This window comes from Scyliorhinus canicula, chromosome 2 (assembly GCF_902713615.1).
Source record: "Scyliorhinus canicula chromosome 2, sScyCan1.1, whole genome shotgun sequence".
NCBI lineage: Eukaryota > Metazoa > Chordata > Chondrichthyes > Carcharhiniformes > Scyliorhinidae > Scyliorhinus > Scyliorhinus canicula.
In genome coordinates this window covers 112,063,887-112,078,359 of record NC_052147.1, presented here as the reverse complement: position 1 = coordinate 112,078,359, position 14,473 = coordinate 112,063,887, and the positions used below count along the sequence as shown (strand labels likewise).

General features: G+C 45.4%; 1 protein-coding gene across 3 annotated transcripts in view; it reads left to right on the top strand.

Moving 5' to 3' along the window:
* LOC119957194 (spectrin beta chain, non-erythrocytic 1-like) overlaps positions 1-14,473 on the top strand; it is a 277,530-nt gene that overhangs the window by 142,389 nt on the left and 120,668 nt on the right. For all 3 annotated transcript variants that reach the window (XM_038785009.1, XM_038785026.1, XM_038785016.1), the window contains 5 exons: positions 1,623-1,886; positions 8,586-8,804; positions 8,914-9,003; positions 9,963-10,241; positions 11,771-11,901. In XM_038785009.1, coding sequence (XP_038640937.1) covers positions 1,623-1,886; positions 8,586-8,804; positions 8,914-9,003; positions 9,963-10,241; positions 11,771-11,901 — 983 coding nt within the window. The remainder of the gene's footprint in view (positions 1-1,622; positions 1,887-8,585; positions 8,805-8,913; positions 9,004-9,962; positions 10,242-11,770; positions 11,902-14,473) is intronic.

The following is a 14,473-nucleotide window of genomic DNA, read 5'->3' as shown; positions in this document are numbered from 1 at the left end:
AGCAAAATTTGCTCATTTCCATGGCATTGAATCAATACAATGCAGAAGGAGGTAATTCAGCCCATCAAGTCTATACCAACTCTCTGAAAGAGCACCCGACCTAGGCCCACTCCCCCACCGTATCGCTGTAACCCCACCTAACTTGCAAATCCCTGGACACCAAGGGGAAATTTTAACATGGCCAATCCATGAGCTAACCTGCACATCTTTGGACTGTGGGAGGAAACCAGAGCACCCGGAGGAAACCCATGCAGACACGGGGAGAAAGTACAAACTCCACACCGACAGTCACCCAAGGCTGGAATTGGACCCGGGTTCGTGGCGCTGTGAGGCGACAGTGCTAACCACTGTGCCCGCCCTTCTGTTTACTGTTGCACTCTTCGTTAGAACCACTTTTCATATCTAATCTAATCTTTATCACAAGGAGGCTTACGTTAACACTGCAATGAAGTTACTGTGAAAAGCCCCTAGTCATCACATTCCAGCACCTGTTCGGGAACACAGAGGGAGAATTCAGAATGTCCAAATTACCTCACAGCACGTCTGTCAGGGGTTGTGGGAGGAAACCGGAGCACCCGGAGGAAACCCACGCAGACACGGGGAGAACATGCAGACTCCACATAGACAGTGACCTGAGCCGGGAATCGAACCTGGGACCCTGGTGCTGTGAAGCAACAGTGCTAACCACTGTTCTACCATGCCGTCCTTATTTGGTATTTGAAGTCTGAAAATTATTCTTCAATCATATGAGGCACGATCTGGTGGTCTCGTCGCACCTAACTCGGGACATGATGAGGCCGGTAAATCTTGTGAAGCACCACTCGTGAGATTTATAACCCTTGTCATGTCTCTAGATCTCGCGAGGTGTCGCGATCTGGATCCTGCCCCCAATGGGCAGGATGCAGATTTACATGTTTAAGTGTACTGTTAAGCTCACTCAAATAAGCTTGTTGCAGAAGGCGCGGGACCAAACGGCCTCGTCGCAGATACCCCGAGCGGGCGCCGTTTAGCATTGGTTTGCACAAATCCCTTGCTCCAAATTCTGGACCAGATGTACCGGTACTTTGGGGATGGGTGGGGTCTCCAAGGTGACCGAGAGCCCCAAGGTGGTCAGGCTCTGGGCAGTGTGGTATCCTGTTTCTCCTGATGCCAATTGGGCACCATGGCGCTGCCATCCTGGCACCCAGGCAGTGCTACCTGGGTGCCACCCTGGCAGCATCAGGATGCCCAGGTAGCACTGCCAGGCTGACAGTGCCAAAGTGACCAGGTGGCATCTTGCCCATGCTGGGGATCGGTCCAGGGTTGTCCTACCCTTATGAGGTGGGGTGCAAGGGTGTCATGAGGATCCTTAATTGGTAAGTTGGGGCATTGTGGGTCCGGAGCCTAAGTAAGTGTGATTCCTCGAGGCATTCCTTGCTGAGGCCCAAAATGAAGCAGAGTCCCGTTTAATAGCAGGGTCGTTCCTGATGCTTGCAGCACCAGGAAACACCAGGCTAAATGTGCCCAAAACGCGACTCTGTTTCATTTTCATTGAATCGCGTCCATGGTAACAAGTGGTTGCCGCTGGTGTCATGATGTAAAGGACAGTGTATATTTTTCTGATGGTCTTTCCCTGATTGCAGGAGGGGAAGCAACTGATGGATGAGAAACCAGAGTTTAAACCAATTGTCTTGGAGAAACTGAAAGAACTGAATGATTTGTGGAAAGCTTTGGATGAGACCACCAATAAAAAGGCAGAGCGCCTATTCCACGCAAACCGGTCAGAGCTGTACGCCCAGACCTACGTTGACTTAAACAAGTGGATGACTGAATTGGAGTTACAGCTACGTTCTGAAGACTTTGGAAAGGACCTAACTAGCGTCAATATCCTGCTGAAGAAACTACAGGTAACTATGTTTCTTTCTCCACAGATGCTGCCAGACCTGCTGAGTGCTTGCACCATTTTTAGTTTCATTCTGAATTTATGACGAAGCTCAAGTGGAGGGTCTGCAAATGTTGATAAAATTGATGAAAAATGCATGTTATCAATTTAATACACACGAGCGAAACAGCGAGCATATGGCCTCTTGAATTATTTTCTCTTGTACCAGGTGTACGGTTGGCATTATCTCTCGCCGACTTAATGAGAAATGTTTATTTAAATCTCATCGTGTTCTATATTTGCGGGGACAGAATAACCTTCCACAAGGCAGAATCAATTGAATTATATTTAGTCATTGAGTAAAAATGCCAGTGGACTTTATCTTAAAGACACACTGGATGAACTGGCTACCAGCATTTAGCATTTACCAAAGCATTTTAATTCCCTGCCAGAACTGGAATTGGTGTGCTGTTTAGCTTGTGTAGTAGCTTGTGTCACTCAACACTGCTGTACAAAATTAATGTCAAGCCTGCTGCTTCAGTCATTCTGTATAGACAGGAGGAGCACCAATCCTGAAAACTATCTTGTCAAAACCAACTTCTCTCACCTAATGTTCCTGAAGGTGCAAACAGACATCCTGGGCATGCAAAACACATTTTCTACAGGACCTGGAAGTAAAAACAGGAAAGTTTCCAGACTCCATAAAATAATTGTTTCCCCTTCGGGTGCAATTGGCAGTAATGCCCTCTTTTGCAGAGATTTTTTTACTTCTGCAAGGTTCACGTATGTGCCATGAGCCTGTGCAGTAAGGCAACACTTTGAAACATAAAGGTCGGGATTCTCTGTCCCGCCGCCCCGCTTTCTGCTGCAGCGCGTCCTCGCCAACAACGGGGTTCTCCGTCCTGACAGCCGGCCAATGGGATTTCCCATTGAGGGTACCCCCATGCCATCAGGAAATCCGTGGGCGTGAGTGCTCATGCCAAAATAGAGGGTCCCGCCAATGGAGAATCCAACACAAATTGTCTTTTAAGAAAAGGAAATGTTGCACAAAACATTATCCCATGATATATTTAAGAGTGACAGTATTGTAATGTTCAACCAAAACAGTTGAAAATGGGGTTAATCAGAAATAATAAACCTTTTGAATCAGTGGCCACCATCTAGTGGCCCATTAGTCGCAGGCACAAATCCGTAATGGCCACTAAATCTCGCAAGTGGCCAAAAACAGGATTTGCACCAGCAAGATCTCCGTTTTAGATCATCCCCACCCCTCGGCCTTTCTGAGTGTGAACCTGATTGCCACATATTTTAATGAATTTAAATATAATTACTGGGCTTCACGCATTCGCTCATAGCGTATCCTCCCCCTCCTCCCATCCTCTCCGGGATAATGACACGTTGGTGCGAATCACTACTGGTTTTCAAAAGTGAAAACCAGCCATGGCAATCAGGTTGAGGCCTGTAGGCCCTATTGGTTGAATGTCTGTGTGTCATGATGTCTCTGGTGTTCCCTCTAGTGTTTACTTAGTCTTAGTGCATTTGCATTAACCCTTGTGTATTTACAGTGATGCATATCGCCACAGCACCCAGGTTTCCGAATCTCATCCTTTTAGCGGACTGTGGGCGAAATTCTCCCCCCCCCACGACGGCTGGGAGAATAGGGGGAGGGCCTTCCCGACTTTTTTGGCGCCCTCCCGCTATTCTCCCCCCCCCCCCCCGCCGAAATCCCGACACGAATCGCTGCCGCCGTTTTTTTACGGCCGGCAGCGATTCACAGCTGTTAGAAGGGCCGAAGTCCCAGCCCTTTACGACCTTTTTACGAACGGCAAACACACCTGGTCCTGCCGTTCGTAAAAACGTCGTGACCACCTGGAAAAAAATAACCATGGCACCGATTGGCACGGCAGTACCACGGCCGTGCCAAGGGTGCCATGGGCCCGCGATCGGTGCCCACCGATCGCGGGCAGCGGGCCCGATGCCCGCGCACTATTTGTCCTTCCGCCGCCCCGCAGTATCAATACGCGGGGCGGCTGAGGGGCAACCCGGACCGCGCATGCGCGGGTTTCGCGCAAAAACGCGATGACGTCACCCGCGCATGCGCGGGTGGAGTCTTCCCACCTGCGCATGCGCGGCTGACGTCATATGACGTGTCAGCCGGCGCTAAGTCCGACAAGCGGGCTTAACGATTTTCGTTAAGCCCGACTTGTCGGAGCCTCCGACGTCGGGCTGCTAGCCCCGACGGGGGACCAGAATTGGTCCCCCGTCGGGAAGGGGCGCGATGCCGTAAAACCCGCCTGGGTTTTACGGCAGTTTGACGATTTCTCCCATTTTGGGAGAATTTCGCCCTGTATTTTTTAGAACTCTGATTACCTTTTGAAATATTTCTCATTGTTGTCCATGTTAGCAATTTTTCCCCCACATGATCGTTATTACTTGAAAATTAGTGTTATTCCAATCTGTTTCCTTGGTTTTTGTTTTACTTATTTCTTTCGCGATTATTTTTACAATTCTCTTATTATGTTATGATTGCTATTGCCAAGATGTTCCTTGTGCTTCCGTCTTCCAAATGCATGAAACATTTGATTTGAATAACAAAAATAAATGTCCTTAAATGATAAAGAAGAGATATCATAGAATTTACAGTGCAGAAGGAGGCCATTCGGCCCATCGAGTCTGCACCGGCTCTTGGAAAGAGCACCCTACCCAAGGTCAACACCTCCACCTTATCCCCATAACTCAGTAACCCCACCCAACACCAAGGGCAATTTTGGACACTAAGGGCAATTTATCATGGCCAATCCACCTAACCTGCACATCTTTGGACTGTGGGAGGAAACTGGAGCACCCGGAGGAAACCCACGCACACACGGGGAGGATGTGCAGACTCCACACAGACAGTGACCCAAACTGGAATCGAACCTGGGACCCTGGAGCTGTGAAGCAATTGTGCTATCCACAAGGCTACCGTGCTGCCCTAGATAGATAGATACAGGAAAATTATTTTTCTCAATGGGGAATCAAGAACAAGACTCTTTAAGAGCTGGAGAACCCCCCCCCCCCCTCCCTTCCCCCCTCCCTTCCCCCTCTCCCCGGGCATTACAGCTCTGAGAACCCTCTACCCATGGCCTACCCCTCTCCCGCCCCCGGGGCTTAATTTACCAAAGACGTCTGGACTTTGTTCCAGGCAGTGCGCTGCAGTACCGCATCTGGCCACTGCAGCGTGGTGTCTGGCAGCCTGGCCAATCTGATTGGCTATCAGCTCTCATGTGCGGGACTCCTTTCAAGTTTGGATGGAAGTCCTGCCCACTGGCAATTGCCGCTCAAATGTGTTAAATGGCAGGGGGTGTTTGAGAGCCAGCGGCTACGTGTTACGTGTGACGCTTTCCATCCTTGAAATTCTCCCTTGATAGTTTAGACAAGAAATTTGCTCTTGGAGCCAAGTTTGTTTTTGTCACCTTCAGGGCATTGTCAAAATTAATTTCTGTTTGCCTTAAAATAAAAGCCAAATATCACAGATTCTGGAAAACTTAAATAAGAACAGAAAATATTGGAAAAACTAAGTAAGTATGGCAGCGTCTGTGGAGAGAGAAACAGAGTTGACGTTTCATGTCCAAAATAACTCCATTCTTCAGAACTATAAGTTCCATAGGAGAGATCATATCCAACTCGAAATATGAATTACTTCTCTCTCCACGGCTGCTGCGTACCTGCCGAACGTTTCTCGCATTTTCTGTTTGTGTTTCTGTTTTCCTTTGTTATTTCCTGAACCAGTTAAATGCTTTTCTCGCTGTAAGTCAGCAGAGTAGAGTGTTGAATAAGTCCATCGTGCTTATTTGAACAGGCGGACAACCTAACATCAAAATTTGGTGGACCAACATGGTTCATCAATAATTAATTAATCATTAATTAATCAATCAACCAGTGTGGAAACAGAAAATTGGTGAAACTGGATCATGTGCAATGGGTGCCATGGCAAATAATGAGCCCAATAAAATACTAATCGGACACATCATTAATACAAATAAACCATACCCACCCCCTCCCTGCGTAGAGACAGTAAGAAAAAATTGCTGTCATTTAATATCACTTCAAATTTAAGTAGTGGAATGCGTGGTGGCGAGTGAGGGTCATTTGTATGGTTACATGTTCCTATGATGCTGTAATTGATTAAGGTGCAACAATCAATAGGTTTCTAAGCTGCTTTGTATTTCTGTAAGCACTTTGAAGTTAAGGATTTTTAAATGAAGCTTTCTGACTTTAAGATTTTGTTCAATGCACCTGTGCATTCCATAAAATAATGATATTACTCACTTTTTACAAAAGCTGATTGAAATAAAGTATTCTTGAGCAGCATTGGAATTAACCCAAAGCCCATTGGAGAACATGCTTGTTAAGCAGCACCCACTGGTGGCCAAATGTGTATGCAGCATTTTTAAGTGATTGGTTAAAGTTGACTGTTGCCAACTGCTCCAATCCTGGAATGTAGCAACGATGAGGAATTGATTTTTGTGAACTGCTAGCTAACTCCAGCAGACCTTTCCTTGTTGCATACTAGGTGAACCGGCCTCCATTGTACTTCCGTGGGTCAGCTAACTTCTGCTGACCCCGGAAACCCCCACCAATAACCCGACCCCTCCCAAAGTGGGATCATCCCCCATCCTATCCCTCCTCCAGGCACCGCTCCAGCGCGGGGAAGAACCAGTTAAGGCCCCGCCTCCCCCCGTCATCGTCTCCACCCCCCAGCCCCACAGCGCGGGAAACCAGAGGAACGCCTGCACTTTCGCACTGCCCCACCACACCCTTCTGACACAGCTCCCAAATACCAGCCCCACTCCATACCCCCAACCCGACATAGATTACAACAAACCCCCCCAACCCTCCCCGCAAGATACAAAACTCAAACAATGCCCCACAGCAAAAAAAACAGAACAACACCCCATAGATAACCATATCAAAATAGCAAAAGTACAGAAAAAGAGAACACAGCAACAGCAGAAACCAATAATAAAGTATTACAACCGACCCCGCAACCCCCAACCCCTCGTTCAAGTCCAGTTTCTCCGTCCGCACGAAGGCCCACGCCTCCTCCGGGGAATCGAAATAATAATGCCGGTCCAAATAAGTTACCCACAGGCGTGCAGGCTGCAACATTCCGAACTTTATCTTCTTCTTGTAAAGCACCTCTTTCGTCCGATTAAACCCGGACCGCCACTTAGCCACCTCCGCACTCCAATCCTGGTAGATCCGTACTACCACATTCTCCCAGTTGCTGCTCTTCACCTTCTTGGCCCAGCGCAGCACACACTCCCGATCACTGAACCGGTGGAACCTCACCAGCACCGCACGCGGGGGTTCATTCTCCTTAGGCCTCCTGGCCAGTACTCTGTGGGGTCCCTCCAGCTCCAGGGGTAGATGGAAAGACCCGGCCCCCACTAGCGAGTTCAGCATCGTAGCCACGTAGGTTGTCAGGTCCGACCCCTCCAGCCCCTCCGCAAGGCCCAAGATCCGCAGATTTTTCCACCTCATGCGGTGATCAAGCTCCTCGAAGCAGTCCTGCCACTTCTTGTGGAGTGCCTCGTGCCCCGCCACCTTACTCACGAGGACCACGCCCTCCTCCTCTCGTTCAGTGGCCTGCGTCTGCAACGCCTTGATGGCAGCACCCTGGGTCGTCTGAATCTCTGAGATCCTTTTGTTCGTTTCCTGCAGAGAGCTCAGTACCTCAGCCTTGAAATCTGCAAAACAGCACAGGAGAGCAGCTTGTTGCTCCTGGGCCCACTGCTTCCACTCCTCTGGAGCTCCGCCGGCCGCCATCTTGGATTCCTTCCCCCGTTTTTTCTGGGGAGCTGCTGCCGTTTTTTCCCCCTTTCCACTCCGAGTTCGAGTCATAAACTGCGGAGAAAGTCGATCAGCACACCTTCTCCCGCCGGGAGACGTCGAAAAATTTCCGTTTTGGGCTCTAAAAAGAGCTGAAAAGTCCGTTTGAAACGGGAGCTCCCAAATGTGCGACTTCCTACGTCGTCGCCACCACCGGAAGTCAATGCAAATGGATCTTAATGACCCTTTTGCATCCTGCCATTGACACGTGGCGCAAACCCCAACCCTAACGCTAATGGGGAAGGGAGGGGGGGGGAGAGGCAGGGCATCGGAAATGGGTCCTGGTCCTGTTTTCTTCACTTATGTAGGATTCTCCATCTCACCGGGAACTCCACTACTGGCGGTGCGAGGTGCATATTTTCCCCCATTATTTGGTTTAGTTATATATGATGTCTTTTTATCAAGTTACCTATTTATTTTCAAAAACAGCTCAAAAATCATTTTGCCCAAATCAAATTCATGGTATTCAACTTTCTTCCCCTGAAAGCTCTTTGGCCCCAGTCGAAGTATTCTGCTATCGCCTTTCTTTCACTGACATCTTGTCACTTCAGCTCTCGGTATGTGTTGTAAAATTATAAAAATTATTCCATAGAACGGAATTGAACTCCGGTTCCTGGCGCGGCAGTGACGCTGACCATTGTGCTGCCGTGCCACCCCATAAGACTTTCAGCTAAAGACTCTGAGATGAAACTGCCAGTGTACAGGGACATGGTACAATTTGTGATTGATGTGCTACTGGTTTGTTGGTCAGTTATCTTCGTGCAGTGCACTCTTACTTTCCTTTTGAACAAAGGCAAAAGAACAGCGAACTGGTGATGTCTGAATATTTAATGTTTTTTGTTGCAAGCAGGTGTTGGAAAATCAAGTGGAGGTGCGTCAGAAAGAGGTGGAGGAGCTTCTCTCTCAACCCCAAATTCCCTCCCAAGATGGACAAGTGGAGACAGACAGTAAAGAAAAGGATATCGAGAGTAGATTCTTAAATTTGATGGATCCTCTGCAGGAACGGCGGCAAAAACTCCTCGTATCAAAGATGATGTACCAGTTTTATCGTGACCTGGAGGATGAGATTGTAAGAAGTGATGTCTATTTTTGCACAGCAGACCAATTTAGGTCTCATATTATACAGAGATGTGGCCTTGAATTGTGAAAACGTAACACTTTTACATGTTCTATTTTAGCTTTGGGTCCAGGAACGAATGCCCTTAGCAACAAGTACGGACCATGGCTACAACCTCCAGACAGTACAGCTCTTAATGAAGAAGAACAAGGTAGGTGGTATGAGTGGGAACTTTCCATCAAGTGTTTCAACACAATTCTAGACTTGTGAAATTTTAAAGACAGAACTATTTTCTTCTGCTGTCACAGGCTTTTGACCTGTTTAAATTTATTTTAGCTTCTAGAAACCTTAACAGAAGCTTAAATAACGGACTGCGCAGATCGAAGGCGTACACATTGTAAGCAGTTCAGAGCATTACCAGACTAGAACCAGGAATGGGAGGGTTCTTGAAAATAAGGGTCGCTCATTTAAGACAAACATTAGGAGGAATTTTTCTCAGGGTGTCTTTGGAACTTACTTCCTGAAAAGGTGGTGGAAGCAGAGTCTGTTAATATTTTTAAAGCAGAGATAGATTGATAGATTCTTGATTAACAAGGGGTGAAAGATTAACGGGGAGTAGGCAGCAATGTGAGGTTGAAGTCCCAATCGCATCAGTCATGATCTTATTGAATGGCGGAGCAGGCTCGAGAGGCCCATGTTCATAGTTTAGAACCGAACGTGGGCTGTTACATTACTTAGCCTTAGAATAGGTGACCAATACTCAACTCGAGGAACCAAAATCCAGTGGACTTTAATTATCACAGAACAAGTCCTTATCCATTGCTAGTGCCTCAGTCCAAGTAAAATGATTGCTATTTTTTTTTATTTTGGTACTTTTCCCTCTTAGCAATGGGCTGTATGTATGTGTGGTAAAGCACACAACATTTGTCTTCTGCCCCTTATTCCTGAAAATGTCACATCAATTTGGTTTTGTAGCTGACAAAATAATTAGCATTTGGAAAGTTTATCACTGGCGAATGATTTAAGATTATTCTTCACTTCAGTAAGATAGCATGATGTGTTTCAGAATTATTTGGCTTTCTTACTGTTGGAAGATTGATAGTGGAGTTCAGTTAGCCAATAAAGACAGAACCCTGGAGGTCTCCCTGATTTAAACCCCCTGTTGTACAGACTTTTCAGAAGGAGGTCCAAGGGCATCAGCCACGCATCGATGATGTGTTAAATAGAGGGACGGCGATGATTGTGGAGGGGAGGCCTGATTCGGGTGCTGTCGAGGAGCAGCTGAAAGAGTTAAAGGAATTGTGGGGCAAGCAGCAGGAGGAAACAGAGAAAAGACAAAAACGTCTGGAAGGTGCAAATGAAGCCCAGCAATATTACCTGGATGCTGCAGAGGCTGAAGTTTGGATGAGTGAGCAAGAACTGTACATGATTGCTGATGAAAAAGCCAAGGTACCTATTTAATTTTAGCTATGTTATCATTTTACTGTTACGTATTGGACATCTTGAAGATTACATGTTGGCAAGTTAATAGTTTAGTACAGACAGTCCTCGACTTTACGTCATTGGTGTCACAACATTTCTACATTGACACCCCATTCGACTTTGTAACTTTGATTTCGACTTTACGACGCAGCACCATCTGTATGGATAGATAATTCGAACCATCTTTATTAGGATGGAAACATGTGTTGTATTCTGTTAACTTTCATTTGGTGCAACTGTCACGATTTTTCTGCATTTATATGCTTCTGTTATATTTAATATATGTTCGGACTTGCAGAGTTTCAAGGCTAAACAGGGAACTGACAATGATCAATTACTTCATTATATCCCTTACACTAACCAAGGACCTTGCGCAGAGACGGCAGACATTAACAGTCACGTGACAGGGCAAGGGTTGAGAGCATTTTACACTGCCTGACGCCCCATGAGTGATTTCTGGCCTTGGTTCAGGAACCAATCCTCCATTTACGCCATTGCCTCATGGGAAAATACATTTCGACTTGTGGCGCTTCGACTTACAACATGGTTTTCAGGAATCAATTATGTCGTAAGTCCGAGGACTGCCGCGAATCATATTTCCATTATTGTGAAACAACATGCTTTCCAGCATAATTAGGATGTCTTTGAAATATCCTGAGAAGAAAGCATAACTTGTTTTCTGCTTTTAGTGACTTAGTGGGTGTTCTATATAAGAAATTTGCGTGCAAGGTAATAGGTGACAGTAATTTTGTCAACCATGTGTGTCTTGTAGGTAGAGGAATTCATTAATTATAGTGTTCAAAAATAATGGTTAACAAGGATTACACTTTAAAGGACTTGAGGTCAGTTAAGCCAGGCAGTCTTGTTTGAGGGTAGTAGCTTTGGGGTAAGTTGATGCAAGTCATTAGATGGATGAACTGTTTTTGAGGGGTTCGGGGATGATAAGTCCTGAAACCTTATCTGTGACATGTACCTTCTGATGTCAACAAAATATGGTGCATTAAGGTGGATGTAGTTTACAATTTCTTCAGAGGTTTCAGAAGGTAGATCTAGAACCTGATCTAGTTAGACCAATCACCTAAACTAGATTCAGTAAAGCAAGTTTCATATATTCTGCCATTCAGTGTCTTATGCTAACTTGGAAGATGCCTTTGTAGCCCATAGAGAAGAAAGGAGGTTAACTAGCAACTGAATGACTCTGATTGATAAAGGCATCACCAAGAAATCAGCACTCCCTTCTCATGTAGTCTAAATTCTTGTTCCCTTTATATTTCATATTTTTGCAGATTGTCCTGATGAGTAAAAGATGAAAAGCTTTGACATTCTTTTTTTTTCAAGCAGTAATCAACTTCTGTCCTCCCAAATTACAATTTATTTAATGAACTGAATTATCTGGTTTGTTAGTCCAGGTGCCTGGGTTAAGAGTCCAGTAGGCATAACCACCGAGCTACCGTCCCTGGTGTACCCACTCATCAACTTTCCTCTTGATTCTTTAGGATGAAGCTTGTGCGACTGCAATGTTGAAGAAACATCTGATCCTGCAGCAGGCGGTACTAGATTATGGGAAGATTATCCATGAGCTGGCAAACAGGGCCCAGAAACTTCTTACTGAAGAGCACCCTGAAGGGTGAGTAGCAACGCTGTGGTCATCTTAAACCTTCAGAAACCAAAGCCATTAACTAATTATACTAATCAGAGAAAGTTTTATGGCAAAAAGAGCACAATTATGAAGTTGGGTTTTCTTTTTTTAACATTGAAGTGTGTGGTTTAAATTATTTGAATTTGTTTTTAGTGAAAGGAACATAGATCAATAAAATCCATTTGTAATGCACTCTCTGGTGGGTCTAGGCCTTTGGGAGGATGGATCAACTCATCATCATGGGCTGTTATTTTCAAAATTTGACAGAAATGCAACATAAATTCTACAAAGCACCCAAAAGGAATGGTGATCTGAGTTTAATTTGAAAAGAAAGTCAGTCCTACATATTTCCCGTTTATTATTTTGACACCAACAGATCTCCATTGTCTGACGTCTGGACAATATAATGAAATGAAATGAAATGAAAATCGCTTATTGTCACAAGTAGTCTTCAAATGAAGTTACTGTGAAAAGCCCCTAGTCGCCACATTCCGGCGCCTGTTCGGGGAGGCTGGTACGGGAATGATCTTGAGCTGCTAACCTGACCAATCCTTGGAAAGTCAGCTTTGCTGTAAATAGGCAAATCTAGGAAACTGTTGCTGTTATGCACAGTAATCATTAACCAGAAGGCCAGTGGGACTCCCGTTTACGATGCAAGCTGCAGGTTAATGACTGTCTTCATTTCCCTTGTATTTTGCATCAAGATATCTGCGATACGACAGAGGTACATTAGATCCAATATTTGAAATGACATACAGGAGTTACAAAAAGAGTTTATTTAATATTTATATGAGCCTTGACAATAAATTAAATATAGATGACACTAGCGAAGCATACGAAATAACACCATGGCCTAAATCTTCCTGTCCTGCCCACTGTGGGAGTCGTCACATGCAGGACTGGAAAACCCTGCCCCATCTAACTATTATTTGTGAGAATATGTTTAATTCAGTCAGTTAAAGTCTTTTATCCTCTGAAATCAGAGCGTCCAGTTTGCTAATTTCGGCAAAATGCACTCCATTAAATTTACTCCATTTTCAGGATGGCGCAGTGGTTAGCACTGCTGCCTCACAGCGCCAGGTACCCAGGTCTATTTCTGACCTTGGGTGACTGTGTGGAGTTTGCATGTTCTTCCTGTATCTGTGTGGGTTTCCTTCGGGTGCTGCAGTTTCCTCTCCCAGTCCAAAGATGTGCAGGTTAGGTGGATTGGCCATGCTAAATTGCCCCTTACTTTCCAATGCTTGGGTGGGGTCATGGAAATAGGGCAGTAAATTGGGCCTAGGTAGGTTGCTCTCTGAGGGTTGGTGCAGACTCGATGGGCCGAATAGCCCCCTTCTGCACTGTAGGGATTCTATGACTCTGCTCTGCTTTTAGTGTGCTGTAATTATGTTCCAGTCAGTTAAATGGGTTTTAATCACGTTGACCTTGAGTTGGGAACTGCAGTGCAGTTGAAAAGTGATTCCCTCCATGGAATTGTTATGACTGCTCTTGATTGCATACATGAGATACCTGAATTCATCACATAGACAATTGATGGCAAAAGTGTAAGCATAGGAACAGGAGTCGTCCATTTGGCATGTTGAGCCAGTCCCATTATTTTTACAAGCCATGAAAGCTCAAGCCTGCATTTTATCCAAGACTTTAGTTGACTCTCACTAGACTTTGCAGCTCTGGCTCTGAAGGGCATTATGTTCCCTAATCCTGCAACTCGTGTGAAGACATCATTGAGTTACATGTATTCAACAGCACAGAAAAAAAATCATCTGGCTCCATTGCTCTATGCTTAGTGTTTATACACCTGAGCACCGTTTACCCTTCCCTCACCAGCTAACCATATCAGCATACCTAGTCATTATTTTCTCCCCTCACATACTAAATTCTAACTTACACTTACTTGGATCTCTGTTATTAGCCTCAATTGCTCTTTGTGATACCATGTTTTGCATTACACCATTGTTTGGATGAAGAATGTTTCCCTGAATTTCCTGTTGGATTTATTTGTTACTATCTTATATTTATGGCTCCTAGTTTTTGAATTATGGTGAAGTACAAAACTCAACATAGAACTTTTTCTTGAGAGTAAGTTTGTTTACAGAATACAGCATGGTCCAGTCCTCTCCTCCACCATCCAACTTGCTCCAACAACCTCCCGTCCACCCGCCATGTGAAAGTCCCTTTTTATATTTTTTTACTCTTTTGAATAAAATTAAATAAGGAAATAAGCTGATTATTTAATGAACCACCCCTGGAAAGTTGCACTGTAACGCAAAGACCGACTCCCTCAACCACCGCTGCCTGTCAATGATCAGCTGGGCTAGGCCGAGGAACAGGCTAACAAGGAGCTTTTGGGATTCTCTGCCCATCTCTCTCCTCCCCCCCGCAACATATAATTGGCATAACATTAACAGTCTCACTTCTTATCTTCTACCTATCAGTCTTTTACCTGTCCACATCACAAAGCTACCTCCAGTTCCAGCACCTCAGTTTTAACTGGAAATCTCCTATCTTCTTGTGCAACTGTAATTCAACCATTTCTCCTTGTGCAATTTACTGAGTGTCT